The sequence below is a fragment of the Schistocerca gregaria genome, chromosome 2, assembly GCF_023897955.1.
Source record: "Schistocerca gregaria isolate iqSchGreg1 chromosome 2, iqSchGreg1.2, whole genome shotgun sequence".
NCBI lineage: Eukaryota > Metazoa > Arthropoda > Insecta > Orthoptera > Acrididae > Schistocerca > Schistocerca gregaria.
In genome coordinates this window covers 567985161-567998367 of record NC_064921.1, presented here as the reverse complement: position 1 = coordinate 567998367, position 13207 = coordinate 567985161, and the positions used below count along the sequence as shown (strand labels likewise).

The 13207-nt window shown below is 45.4% G+C and overlaps 2 protein-coding genes across 4 annotated transcripts in view; both read right to left on the bottom strand.

Annotated features, from left to right (window-relative positions):
- Window positions 1-13207, bottom strand: part of LOC126332740 (juvenile hormone esterase-like) — a 292229-nt gene that overhangs the window by 169290 nt on the left and 109732 nt on the right. The gene's annotated exons all lie outside the window — the stretch shown is intronic.
- LOC126332772 (juvenile hormone esterase-like) overlaps window positions 1-13207 on the bottom strand; it is an 83748-nt gene that overhangs the window by 45795 nt on the left and 24746 nt on the right. The window contains exons 2-4 of the mRNA XM_049996655.1: window positions 4195-4335; window positions 1499-1658; window positions 1209-1394 (exon numbers count right to left, since the gene is read on the bottom strand). Of these exons, the coding sequence (XP_049852612.1) occupies window positions 1209-1394; window positions 1499-1658; window positions 4195-4335 (487 nt within the window). The remainder of the gene's footprint in view (window positions 1-1208; window positions 1395-1498; window positions 1659-4194; window positions 4336-13207) is intronic.

Below are 13207 nucleotides of genomic sequence, written 5' to 3'. Positions count from 1 at the left end.
GTGGGCCGTCTTTGATGTAGGTCATAACTGGAGCTACTGAAGTCAAAAGTTAGTGATATACTGTAAATGTGAAAGATCATTTTATTTCGTTACGGAATGTTTCCATGTAGCTTTGAGCTGATTTTAATGTTTAATTTTTGCACCCGATTGCTGTGGCTTAGAAACGAATGAAGAAATATTAGTGTGTGACGTCCCATCGACAACAACATCAGAGAGGGAACACAAGAAAGGAATTCCGCTGTCCTCTTTCAAAGAAATCATCCCGACATTTGCTTTAAACGACTTAGGCAAGTGATGGAAACCCTAAATATTATGGTGATCTGTTGGTGATCTAAACCGTTGTCCTCCAGAATATGCGTCCAATATGCCAACTCTGTGCCACACCGTCCGGTGTTGCAGCTAGGAGAGTGCGAATGTGATGGGTCCGCAGTACCTGTATTAAATCCTGGAGCTATTAACTGGAGCTGGTTTTGTCTGAAGAGACGCAACTGGTAAAAGCGAATAAACTTTCTTTCTGTGCAAACTTGACGTGATTTTCTTGTGACGTGTAGCTCTGTTATCGTGTTTTGTCTTAGTGGAGGTGTCTCTGGAAGTTAGGTACCACTTCGATGTAGTACCTTGACCTTCAGCGATGCACGTTTTCGTATCCAGTGGTCAGACCCACTCTCTCTTAAGGGAATTAGAGTGCCGCTGCGGCTACATCATTAATTGTAGGAGCGTTACGCCTACTCAACTTATCTCTTGGCTCAAAGACAGATGAGATCTTTGTAAGACAATTTTACAGGTGTAGGGTGGGCAAGAATTGAGCTATATCTGTCGATAAATGATTTTTTAACTAATCAGTCGTGTAAAATGTCTTACAGTTTATCTCATTGGCAATAAATCGTTGGGAGAGTGCTGAACTTGACGCATATGCGCCACAAAAATGATATTTAGTGCGTAACAGTCCGCGAACAATGTAGTCTTCGGAGACGAAATGACAAACGAAGGGGAAGGAAATCGGAGCACCATGTCAAAGGAATCATCGGATTCGAACCACCGTCCAGCGGAGACGCAGTCCAGTGTCTTACCACTGCACTACCTCGTAGCTAAGCACCTGAGATTTCTCGCCACTTCACATCACGACGAAGTACGTATTAAACATATTTACAAGATCCCAAAAAGTTAAGAAATGACTTTTAGGAAAGCAGAAAACTATAGCGACAAACCTTTAGCTGCAGGAGAGATTTGTAGCAAATGGCAGGACATCGCACCAGCGCTTTCGCCAAATATTGTGACATTCTGTGGGTCTCCTCCGAAGTTGGCTATGTTACTCTTGACCCATTTGAGGGCCATCACTTGATCTTTGAGACCAATGTTACCGGGGATCACCTCATCTCCAGTTGATAAGAAACCTGCAGACAAACAGGTGATAAAATCATAGGCACAGAGTCGATGACTAGAACAACAGTCGTACTAAACGCCATAGCGTATACGTAGCTGACCGCAGTGGCCTCACCTAGTACACCCACACGGTAATTGAGAGTCACCAGCACAATATCGTGTTCCAGTAAGTGTTCAGGTCCGTAAAGATCCGTGTTTCCAGAGCCCATCATAAATGCACCTCCATGAATCCACACCATGACTGGAAACAGTTTGGCACTGGCCCCTGTTGGAAGCTTAAAGAGAGAAAATACGAAATTTTTCAAATGAAGCAAATGTGACACATGTAAGAAGCAGAACACGATTGTGTCATTGTGTATTTACAATTCTCCGTTCTAAACATGAGAGGATATAAAAGTAATTATTGGAAATAATTCAAAAACGCAATGGGGTTGCTGGTAAATAGTCGATTACATTTATTGTTATGACACTTTTCATGTTTCACCCATCATCTAATGACCTATTACAAGCAAAGGTATCAGAGGTTACTTTGTAAATTTCACTCAAACGCTAATTTATTACAAAAGTCAGAGTAAATGAACAATATTCAAGAACAAAATGTTCTTTGGCGCACAGATACGTACCATTTTAGGTACAAATATATGAGACTTTGATGTAACACATATTATTATAATGATCAATAAATGATAGCAACATTAGTTGCAAAGTTTCCATCTTAACTGCTGAACTACCATTCGAGAAATGGCTAGCGTTACCGTGTGTGCTGGGAGGAGGCTAGATTCCGCTAAGCGGGGCAAGCGTTTCGATGCAGGTCTAAAGGGCGTCACATAGAGTCGTGGCATATGAAAGTATTACCTGTAAATTTTTAGGCCACAGTTGCTGAAAGCGCGTATCAGAGTATAAAACACTTACAAAATTACTTGGCCACCCACCGGCAAAAATGCAAACATACTTATAAATATTCAAGTGACACGTTACCATAAAATCAGAGTACGAAAATCTTTACTTGCGTTTTTGTTTGGACATATTAAAAATAATTATCAGGATAGGACTAAATGAAATCCGTTACGGCGTAAATTGGGTCTGTAACTTAGCATAGAAAGACATTTTCATTTTTATCACAGAATAAAAATTCTTAGGTCGTTGCTCGTCCAACCCAGTTCAAACTTGTGAAGTTTTAACTTAGTCTAATGGTGTACTCATTTCCACTTTGTCGGATGAGAAACGACCCAAGAACTGATGCTACCTATTATTGTACATATTAATAATATGTGTTACATCAAAGTCTCATATATTTGTACTAGAGAAGACTTTGTTGTTGAGTACTGTTCATTTACAACTATGTTTTATAAGAAATTTAGGCTTCTGTAAAATTTGTAAGATGACATCTGTTACTTTCGTGTGTTTGTAAAAGGTCATCGGATGATGGGCTTAAGACGGAAAGAGTCATGACAATTAAATAAAACAAGTTTTTTAATCAGTCACACAACCATTTTTAAATTCTTTCTGCGTCTACATCTGTGCGATTACTTCGCAAGTTACGATTAAATTTCTCGTAGAGGGTTCATCGAATCACCTTTAAGCTGTTTCTCTAGCGTTCCAATTTAGAAAAGCACACTGGAAAAACAAACACTCATACATTTCCGTGCGAGTTCATATCTCTCTCACTTTATGATGATGATCGTTTCTCCCTGTGTAAGTGGGTCACAATAAAATATTTTCACATTGCAAGGCGAAATCTGGTAACTGAAGTTTGAGGAGAAGGTCTTGCCGCAGTAAAAACCACCTTTGTTTTAATGACTGTCCCCTCTGCTCCCCCCCCCCCCGCCCCCCCCCCCCCAAAAAAATCCATGTATCATCTCCGTGGCATAGTCTCCATTATTTCGCTGCTATACAAAACGGTCGGCCCTCTCTGAAATGTTTCGTAGTCCCTCCGTCAATCCTATTCGATGCGGATCCCACACTTCACAGCTGTACTCCAGAAGAGGGTGAACAAGCAGTTCTTTAATAGATCTGTCACAGTTCGATAATGTAAGTGTTCTCCACAATAGAGAGTCAGTAGGTGTCTTTTCTGAGACGTGCTGCACCGTCTATGACTCTGTGCCCAGAGATGGTGGTTATGGGAGTACGCTGCAAACACTACCCCGCTTGATGGGTGCCCTGACGTTATTGCTGCCTTTGTCCGATCGTAATGACATTTGTCGACAGTTTATGTGATTATACCATGAATTAGACACTGGATGGGGAAACAGCAGTTCGTTGCTTTAATTTTTGGACACATGCGAAAATAAGGCCAGTGCTCAAAAGTTCATATGAGGTAAGACATGTAGATACTTCTTCGACACCGTGCCTAGCGCTCTGTGCTAATATGATTCCATTTGAACAACCTTGAGCTCGCTGAGCAAAGTACTGCAAGTAAATCAACAGCTTCGAACGTGTTCAAATACAGTAGAGTGCTGTTCTAGAGATTTTAAATATGGCCTACTACAACTGTGCAGCTCCTTTACAAAATAGTGCGTTGTATCAGGACGACAACACTGTATTATTGAACAGCGGATTTTGTTGCGTAAGCTTTTCAGAACTACTTTCCTGGTGGAAAGTTACTGCCTTCCCCTATGCAAATAAAGAAAGGAATTACTGATCGTCTAGTATACCTCAATATATCACACTTCGTTAAATTTGTCAAAATTAAATGATAGCAGATACTGAGTGATATGTCGTATGATACATGAACTGATTTATCCTGTGAGCTATGATTGCAGGGAAGAGCATGAGAAACTTCAATGAATAACATAAATTATGGAAACTTACCTTAGGTGTGTACACGTTTAGGTACAGGCAGTCCTCGTCTCCTTTATACTGATTACCGAAAAATACGTCCATTTGCGGTGCTACATTAGGTTCAATTGTGGCGTTTCGTATACCACTCCATTTTTCTGGTGGTTCTGGAGACTGAAAGATAAAAACACATACAGTTTTAGGACCATGAGTCCGTAATTCTGTAGTCACGCAATTGTTAATTTTCTATCTACGTCCTTGTAACTGTTGGTGGTGCGATTCAATTCGAATAACAACAAATTACTTTGATTATGAAAATGTATGGGAACTTTCCTTGTTTCAGAAAAAAATCCTTGTTACAGAGCCGAACCAGCAATCAACACCATCGACTTACTCCCGTCCCTAAAATACGTGGGAGAAAAGGTAACCATAACTAAAGATGATTTCCATTTTCTAATTAGTGAATAGTGATGTGCTGTAAATTGTGACTACTGTCGATTCTTCAAGAATTTTCTGATTAATAACGAAATTTAATCAATATTCATATTGTATTTTATGAATCTTAGGTGTGAAGCAACAATACAGGGTGGCCCATTGATCGCGACCGAGCCAAATATCTCACGAAATAAGCGTCAAACAAAAAAACAACAAAGAACAAAACACGTCTAGCTTGAAGGGATAAATCAGATGTCGCTTTGGTAGGCCTACTAGATGGAGCTGCCATAGGTCAAAAGGATATCAATTGCGTTTTGAAATAGGAACCCCCATTATTTATTACATATTCGTGTAGTACATAAAGAAATATGTATGTTTTAGTTGGACCACTTTTTTCGCTTTGTGACAGATGGCGCTGTAATAGTCACAAACATATGGCTTACAATTTTCGACGAACCGTTGGTAACAGGTGTATTTTTTAAAATTAAAATACAGAGTGTAGGTACGTTTGAACATTTTATTTCGGTTGTTCCAATGTGATACATTTACCTTTGTGAACTTATCATTTCTGAGAACGCTTGCAGTTACAGCGTTATTACCTGTAAATACCACATTAATGCAATAAATACTCAAAGTGATGTCCGTCAACCTCAATACATTTGGCAATACATGTAACGACAACTCTCTCAACAGCGAGTAGTTGACCTTCTGTAATTTCGCACATGCATTGACAATGCGCTGACGCATGTTGTCAGGCGTTGTCGGAGGATCACGATAGAAAGTATCCTTCAACTTTCCCCACGGAAAGAAGTTCGTGGGAGTCAGATCCGGTGAACGTGCAAGCCATGGTATGGTGCTTTGACGACCAATCCACCTGTCATGAAATATGCTATTCATTACCGCTTCAGTCGCACGTGCCGCCATCCATCATGTTGGAAGTACACTGCCATTCCGTCATGCAGTGAAACATCTTGTAGTAACGTCGGTAAAACATTATCTAGGAAATCAGCATATATTGCACCATTTAGATTGCTATCGATAAAATGGGGCCCAATTATCCTTTTTTTCATAATGCCGCACCATACATTAACCCGCCAAAGTCACTGATGTTCCACTTGTCGCAGCCATCGTGTATTTTCCGTTGCCCAATAGTGCATATTATGCCGATTTACGTTACCGCTGTTGGGGAATGACGCTTAACCTGTCCTCGTCCCGTAATTTCTGTGTCCAGTGGCAGAACTGTACACGACTTTCAAAATCGTCGCCATGAAATTCCTGGTGCATAGAAATATGATACCGGTACAATTCATGTTGATGTAGCATTCTCAACAGCGACGTTTTTGGGATTCCCGATTCTCACGCAATTTGTCTGCTACTGATGTGCTGATTAGCCGCGACAGTAGCTAAATCACCTACTTGGGCATCATCATTTGTTGCAGGTAGTGGTGACATTTCACATGTGGCTGAACACTTCCGACGGCCGATGTGGCCGAGCGATTCTAGGCGCTTCAGTCTGGAATCGCGCGACCGCTACGGTCGCAGGTTCGAATTCCTGCCTCGGGCATGGATGTGTGTGATGTCCTTAGTGTGGTGTCACCGCCAGACACCACACTTTCAAGGTGGTAGCCTTTAAATCGGCCGCGGTCCGGTAGTATACGTCGGACGTACGTGTCGCCACTATCAGTGATTGCAGACCGAGCGCCGCCAAGCGGCACGTCTAGAGAGAGACTTCCTAGCACTCGCCCCAGTTGTACAGCCGACTTTGCTAGCGATGGTTCACTGCCTACTTACGTTCTCATTTACCGAGAAGATAGTTTAGCATAGCTTTCAGCTACGTCATTTGCTACGCCCTAGCAAAGCGCCATTATCAGTTACTATTGATATTGTGAACTATGTACCGTCAAGAGAGACGTTCATCATTAATAGATTAAAGTTAAGTATTCCACCAGCTACGTCCGTTGTTTCTAAATTCTAATTTCTTTGTCCTGTACAGACCTCACGCCAGCCTGCGTGAGCTAAATCGCGTTCCTTTCGGCCTCCTCTAGTAACACGGTGTTGGCTCTCCTGCCAACCACAACATTGGCCACGAGGCAAAACCGCGTTCTTATCGATATTGCCCTGATTTACTTGTGTAATGGCTTCGCCAGAATCCTCAGATGTACTGTCCGAATTTTATCGCTTACAGAATCAGCTGACGCAGGCCTTACGGGACGCCCTTGGACAGATCGTCCAGTATCAACGTGCGATGCAAAACAATGCGGCTGCAGCCGCTTCACCGCTAACGCAGTCACAACACGCTGTTGCACCAAATTTTCGACCTTTTGATGCTGCACTGGAAAGCTGGACGGAGTGGTCACGCTAATTTGGATTCCATCTCGCCGCCTACAGAATTCAAGGTAACGAGCGGCAGACTTTTTTGTTATCTTCGGTCGGCGTACAAACGTACCGTGTGATAGTCAAATTATTTCCCCGACGCGACGTAGCAACTCTGTCCTACGAAGAAATCTTGTCTGCATTAGATGCATATTTCACAGAATCAGTCAATGTAGTTGCCAAACGGTATACCTTCTTTCGTACAAAACGTACGGCAGGTCAGACTAATCGGGAGTGGGGTGCAACCTTGCAAGGCCTAACTAGGGATTGTGCTTTTGAGTGTCAATGTGGACTCCCTTATTCAGATACTATGGTTCTGATGTTCGTATAAGGGAGCAGATTTTGAAACTAGTAAATCCCTCGCTTCAGCAAGTGATGGACATATTGGATCGACAGGACACATTTGCCTTTGCTCAGGAGTCATTTGAAACTTCGCCAGCAGTGTGTCAGAGCTCACGCCGCTGCGAGCTGCACGGAGCAGTAAACAGCCCTCGCGCCCGACTGCCGCCAGGCTCTGAGCCACGTGTGTCGCGCCGGCAAGCAAATGCAGTGATAAAATCATGCCCCCGCTGTGCTACTAAACATTCGCGTACGAATTGCCGTCACGCCAAGCTATTTGCTTTTATTGTAATAAAAAAGGACATGTTCAGAGTGTTTGCCAGAAAAAGCTCATATGGGAAGCTCAAAACCGTTCCAGACCCTTTGCTTCGCGCCGGAATCGGAATCGAACCAAGGATACTCAGGCTCGCGAAACTTCGCCCATGGAAATTCATGTAGTTCATTCCACTCCGCCCAGTGCCACTCTCTCTAACAGTGACTGCGTTCGTCCCAAAAATAGTGTGCGTCGACATCGCCGGAGCTCCCTTCAAGTCGCAAGTGATTATGTACCAGTGTCAGTTCACGTTGCACGTGACAGTCGCTCTTGTCGTCAGCAGGACAATAAACTTTTTGTAGACTTGGACGTTAACGGCAAAGTGATACAATTCCAGCTCCATACCGGAGCTGCAGTTTCACTAATCAATCACGACACTTACAAACTGCTGGGCACACCTCCGTTGGGTGCCACAAATGTTAAGTTAACTAGTTATTCAGGGCAAGATATCCCTGTGTTAGGACAGTGCAGCCTTCTTGCAACATACAAAGGACAAACAAAACTTGTGTCATTTTACGTCCTTCGTTCTTCTTCTGCAGTGAACTTGTTTTGTTTCGATTTATTTCAGTTGTTTAACTTGTCTATAGTAAATCAGTTCCTATCAGTGAACCAGACGGTGCCTTCAGACAGTGTTTCTCGTCTATGTGAAGAATTTGCAGACATTTTCGCACCGGGCCTCGGTTGCGCTAAGCAGTACAAAGCACATTTGGAACTGAAATTAAATGCGCAACCGAAATTTTTCAGAGCGCGCAATGTTCCCCACGCATTGCGTGATGAGGTCGCAAAAACAATACACGATTTGGGATCACAAGATGTTATTGAACGTGTGCAGACTTCTCTCTGGGCATCACCCTTGGTAATTTTGGCAAAACCTTCCGGAAAGTTGAGAGTTTGTGTAGACTTCAAGGCAACAGTGAATCCGCAACTAGTGATTGCAACTTTTCCTTTACCCCGCCCGGAAGATCGTTTTGACAAAATGTGCACAGGTAAATATTTTTCGGATTTAGACCTAGCAGATGCGTACTTGCAAATACCGATGGACGAAGTATCCCAGCGCGTTTCGGTGGTTAACACTCATCTTGGTTTGTATCGATTCAAACGACTGCCGTTCTGGTGTGCATCCGCCCCTGCATTGTTTCAGCAATATCTATAAACTGTTTGTGCGTCGGTCGCTACGGCAGCTAATTATCTGGACGATACTGTGATCTCTGGAAAGACGGAAGAAGAACATTTGGCCAAACTCCGAATTTTATTTCAGGTCTTGCGACAAAACGGTCTTCGCTTGCGGAAGGACTAATGTGTGTTTTTTGCTCGGGACTTGCCATACTTGGGACATGTAATCAATGCCCAAGGCATACATCCCAGTCCAACGCACCTCCGTGCCATACAAGACTCGCCGTCGCCGCAGAATTTGAAGCAGCTATAGAGTACGCTGGGAAAAATAAATTACTACCACCGCTATGTGCCACATGTCTCTTCCATTTCAGCTCTGCTTCATCGCTTACGCCGTAAGGGTGTTCCGTTCGCCTGGACGACGGAATGCGAACGCGCCTTTCGCCGTTGAAATCGGCGTTCCTTTCCAATACTTGCCTTACGCCATTCGATCACCAGAAGCCCCTCTTGTTGATGGTGGATGCATCGGATTTCGGGATCCGTGCTGTGCTTGCGCACAAAGATGGATCGCACGATCGCCCTATTGCCTTTGCGTCCAAATTGCTCTCGTCTGCTCAAAGAAATTACCACAGATCGAGAAAGAAGCATTGGCTCTCGTATTTGGTGTTACAAAGTTTCATGATTTCTTGTATGGTCGTCACGTTACCATAATCACAGACCACAAACCTTTCACATCGCTTTTTCATCCAACCAAGCCTGTACCTCCACGTACAGTGCAGAAATTCACTCGCTGGTCTATTTTCCTCTCGCAGTACCGCTAGAATATCTTGTATCGGTCCACTGCTAAGCTCGGAAACGCCGGTGCGTTGTCCCGCTTTCCTGTTGCTAGGGATAGAGCATTCGATTCCTCCGAACTTGCTTGCATGTTAATTGATGCGGAAACTGATGACGTGGTCGAATCGTTTCCGACTGATTTTCGTCGTGTAGCCACAGCCACAGCTGCCGACCCTGTCCTTGCTCCTGTTCTGCGTTTTGTTGCTACGCAATGGCCCTTGTCAAAGTCACGGATCGGGGACCCGTTGGTTCGCCGATTTTTTGCTCACAGTGAGAGACTTTTTGTACAATGTGGTGTTTTGCTGTTGCGTTCTGATAATGATCAGTCCAGGGTCGTGGTACCACGTTCGTTACAGTCCTGTCTTACAGCTTCTCCACCAAGAACATTGGGGTATAGTGAGAAGAACCAACTTGCTCATCAGCACTGTATTAGGTTCGGAATCGATGCCGCGATTACGAATATATGCTCTTCTTGCATGGTGTGTGCTGAACAACAATCAGCACCACCGCGGAAATTCTTTGCATGGCCTAAAGCCACTTCCCATTGGCAACGCTTACACATCGGTTTTGCTGGTCCCTTCTGGAATGCTCGATGGTTGGTTGTGGTCGATTCATTCAGTAATTTTTCTTTTGTTGTCCGGATGTCTTCCACGACGTCATCTGCCACCATCCAAGCGTTATCCGCTATCTTTTGCATTGAAGGTCTTCCACAGACTATTGTTTCCGACAATGGCCCACAATTCATGTCCGCAGAATTTCAGTCATTCTGCAAGGCCAATGGTATTCAAAATCTGACGTCCGCACCGTTTTCGCCACAGTCAAACCGTGCCGCTGAACGATTGTCAGGACATTCAAGTCATTCTCGGGAGGACGCGTTGTTGCTCTTTTTGTCCTCGTATCGCTCTTATCCCCGAGATGGTCGCTCGCCGGCTGAGTTGCTCCACGGTCGTCATCATCGAACCTTGATGTCTTTGCTACATCCGCCGCATCAGATTCCTGTACAGCGGTAGACACCAGCTTTTGCTCCAGGCGACGTTGCTTACTATCCCACTATCGAGGTTCACAGCGTTGGCTCGACGGGCGCATTCTTGGTGTGTGTGTTTGAGGTTTACGGGTGCTAAACAGTGTGGTCATCAGCGGCCAAGCACATAAAAACAGGAACACCTGCAGTGAAGGGACTAAGACAAACAGCGATCAAGGAGAATGGCTAAAAGACGCAGACCTGACGCAGTTCCAAATCCCCACATACAGAGGCAAAACAAGACGAGAAGGAACACACTAAAAAATGAAAGGAAACACAAGGAAAAGAGAACAGAAACCGAAGAGAAACAAGGAGGTAATCGTGACTGGCGGACCTCTTACCTGGGTGAGGCAGTCACCCGGCAGTACATTAAAACCCTCTCCCTAAAATCCGAGGCAACAGATTGGACAGGACACAAAACCGTAAGACCTTAACCACAGTCGCTGCGTCGTCTTGCAAAATAGAAGGCAAATCCGGTGGCAAAGAAACCACCGCCCTCTGGTCTGCGAATAAAAGACAAAAAGTAAAATGTAGCGGACAGTAATCTGGACGCCACAAGTACTGCAAATTGGGGGGTCCTCCCGCCGGAGTAAAAAACCATGCGTTAAGGGACTGTGCCCGATGCGGAGGCGAGTGAGGAGAACCTCATCCCGCCTGTATGACTGGTAGGACGTACGCCATGGTCGCGTAGTGGCCTTTACCAGACGCAGCTTGTTGTCAGCAACTGCCAGCCACTCCTCTTCCCATTGATGCATAACACGAAAACGCAAAAGGGAAGTTACAGCATGGAGGGGGACGGCACATTCAACAACGTGAGGGAGGGAACATGCATCTTTGGCAGCCACATTCACCAGTTCCTGCCGTTGCAGGTGGAGTAGGGCATCATGGATGTTCTGGACGACCGTATCCGCTGGGTACAAGTGTTGCATGGTCTGAAGGGCACTCAGGGAGTCAGAACAGATAAGGAACTTAAGACTGGGAACACATCTCATCTGCTCCAATGCCCGCAAGATTGCAAGCAATTCGGCATCAAGGATGGTAAACGCCGCAGAAGCCGTAACTTGACGACTCGATCAGGGAAAACCACAGCACAACCAACAGAGTCCCCCTGTTTAGAGCCATCTGTGAATACAGGTACAGTGTCCGGATGCTGGTTTAAAATATCGCAAAATAAGGAGGTAAAAACAAACGCTGGCGTGCAGTTCCTCCGGTTCTCCGACAATCTAGAAGGATGCTGGACCTCTGAAGCAACCAGGGAGGCAGGCGAGTAAAACCTTGCCGTTTGGGGGGCCACACGCTCCACACCAAGAGACTCGAGCAAATGCTTGGCACGAATCCCAAAGGGTCTCGTTGCCCTGGGACGACTGGGAAAGAGACGTTCCATAGGCGGTCGGGCAACGGTAGGGTACGCTGGGGAGGTAGGACAGGCAAGGAAATGACACATCCGTCGCACCATGAGGAGTTTCCGCCGGATGGCGAGCGGCGGTTCCCCTGCCTCAGCACACAGGCTGGGGATGGGACTGGTACGGAAGGCACCAGTGGCCAGCCTGATACCCTCATGGTGTACTGCGTCAAGGATCTTATGATACGAAGGCCTTGCTGACCCATACACGGTGCAAGCATAGTCAAGACGCGATCGGACGAAAGCCCTATAAAACTGCAGCAGACGCGCCCGATCTGCTCCCCAGGACCGATGGCTCAGACACTTCAAAATATTCAGTGCCGTCAGGGCCCGCACCTTGAGGTCTTTAAGGTGAGGCAACCACGACTACTTGGAATCAAATGTGAGGCCCAGGAACATCACAGTGCCTCTAAAAGGAAGAATGGTGTCCCTCAGACGCAATTCAGGGGAGGTAAAAGGACGCCGAGAACGATTAAAATGAACACACACAGATTTGTCTGCAGAAAACGTAAAACCCGTCTTTGCAGTCCATGCCTCTAAGCGCTTTATCGTAAGCTGCAACTGCCGACTAGCAGTGACAAGACTGGAGGAAGAACAGAAAACAGCAAAATCGTCCACAAACAAGGAGCAATGGGCAGGACTCCGGATAGTGGACGTGATACTGTTAATAGCGACGGCAAAGAGGGTGAGGAACACCATTCTCCTGCACGTACAAATCAGATAGCACATTACCAACCCGATACCGAAAGAGGCGGTGAGAAAGAAAGGACCGAATGAAGATGGAGAGACGGCCACGAAAGCCCCACTCATGGAGTTGATTGAGGATAAGCCGGCGCCAAGTAGTGTTATACGCCTTATTAATGTAAAAGAAGACCCCTAGACAATGCTGGTTACGTAGGAAGGCCTGCTGGATGGCGGCCTCAAGCAGGGTCAAGTTGTCTATAGTGGAACGACATCTCCGAAAGCCACACTGAAAGGGGCTAAGGAGCTGCCTGGTCGCGAGCAGCCAAACCAGGCGGCGATTGACCATGCGTTCCAACGTCTTCCCAACACAGCTCTTCAAAGCAATACTCCGATAACTACTGGGATGCGTTCGGTCCTTCCCTGGTTTGAGGAGGGGAATCAAAATCGCCTCCCTCCACGAGCCAGGGTACGTGCCGGATAACCATATCATATTAAAACAGTTCAGGAGAACTTCCTTGGATGGCAGCAACAA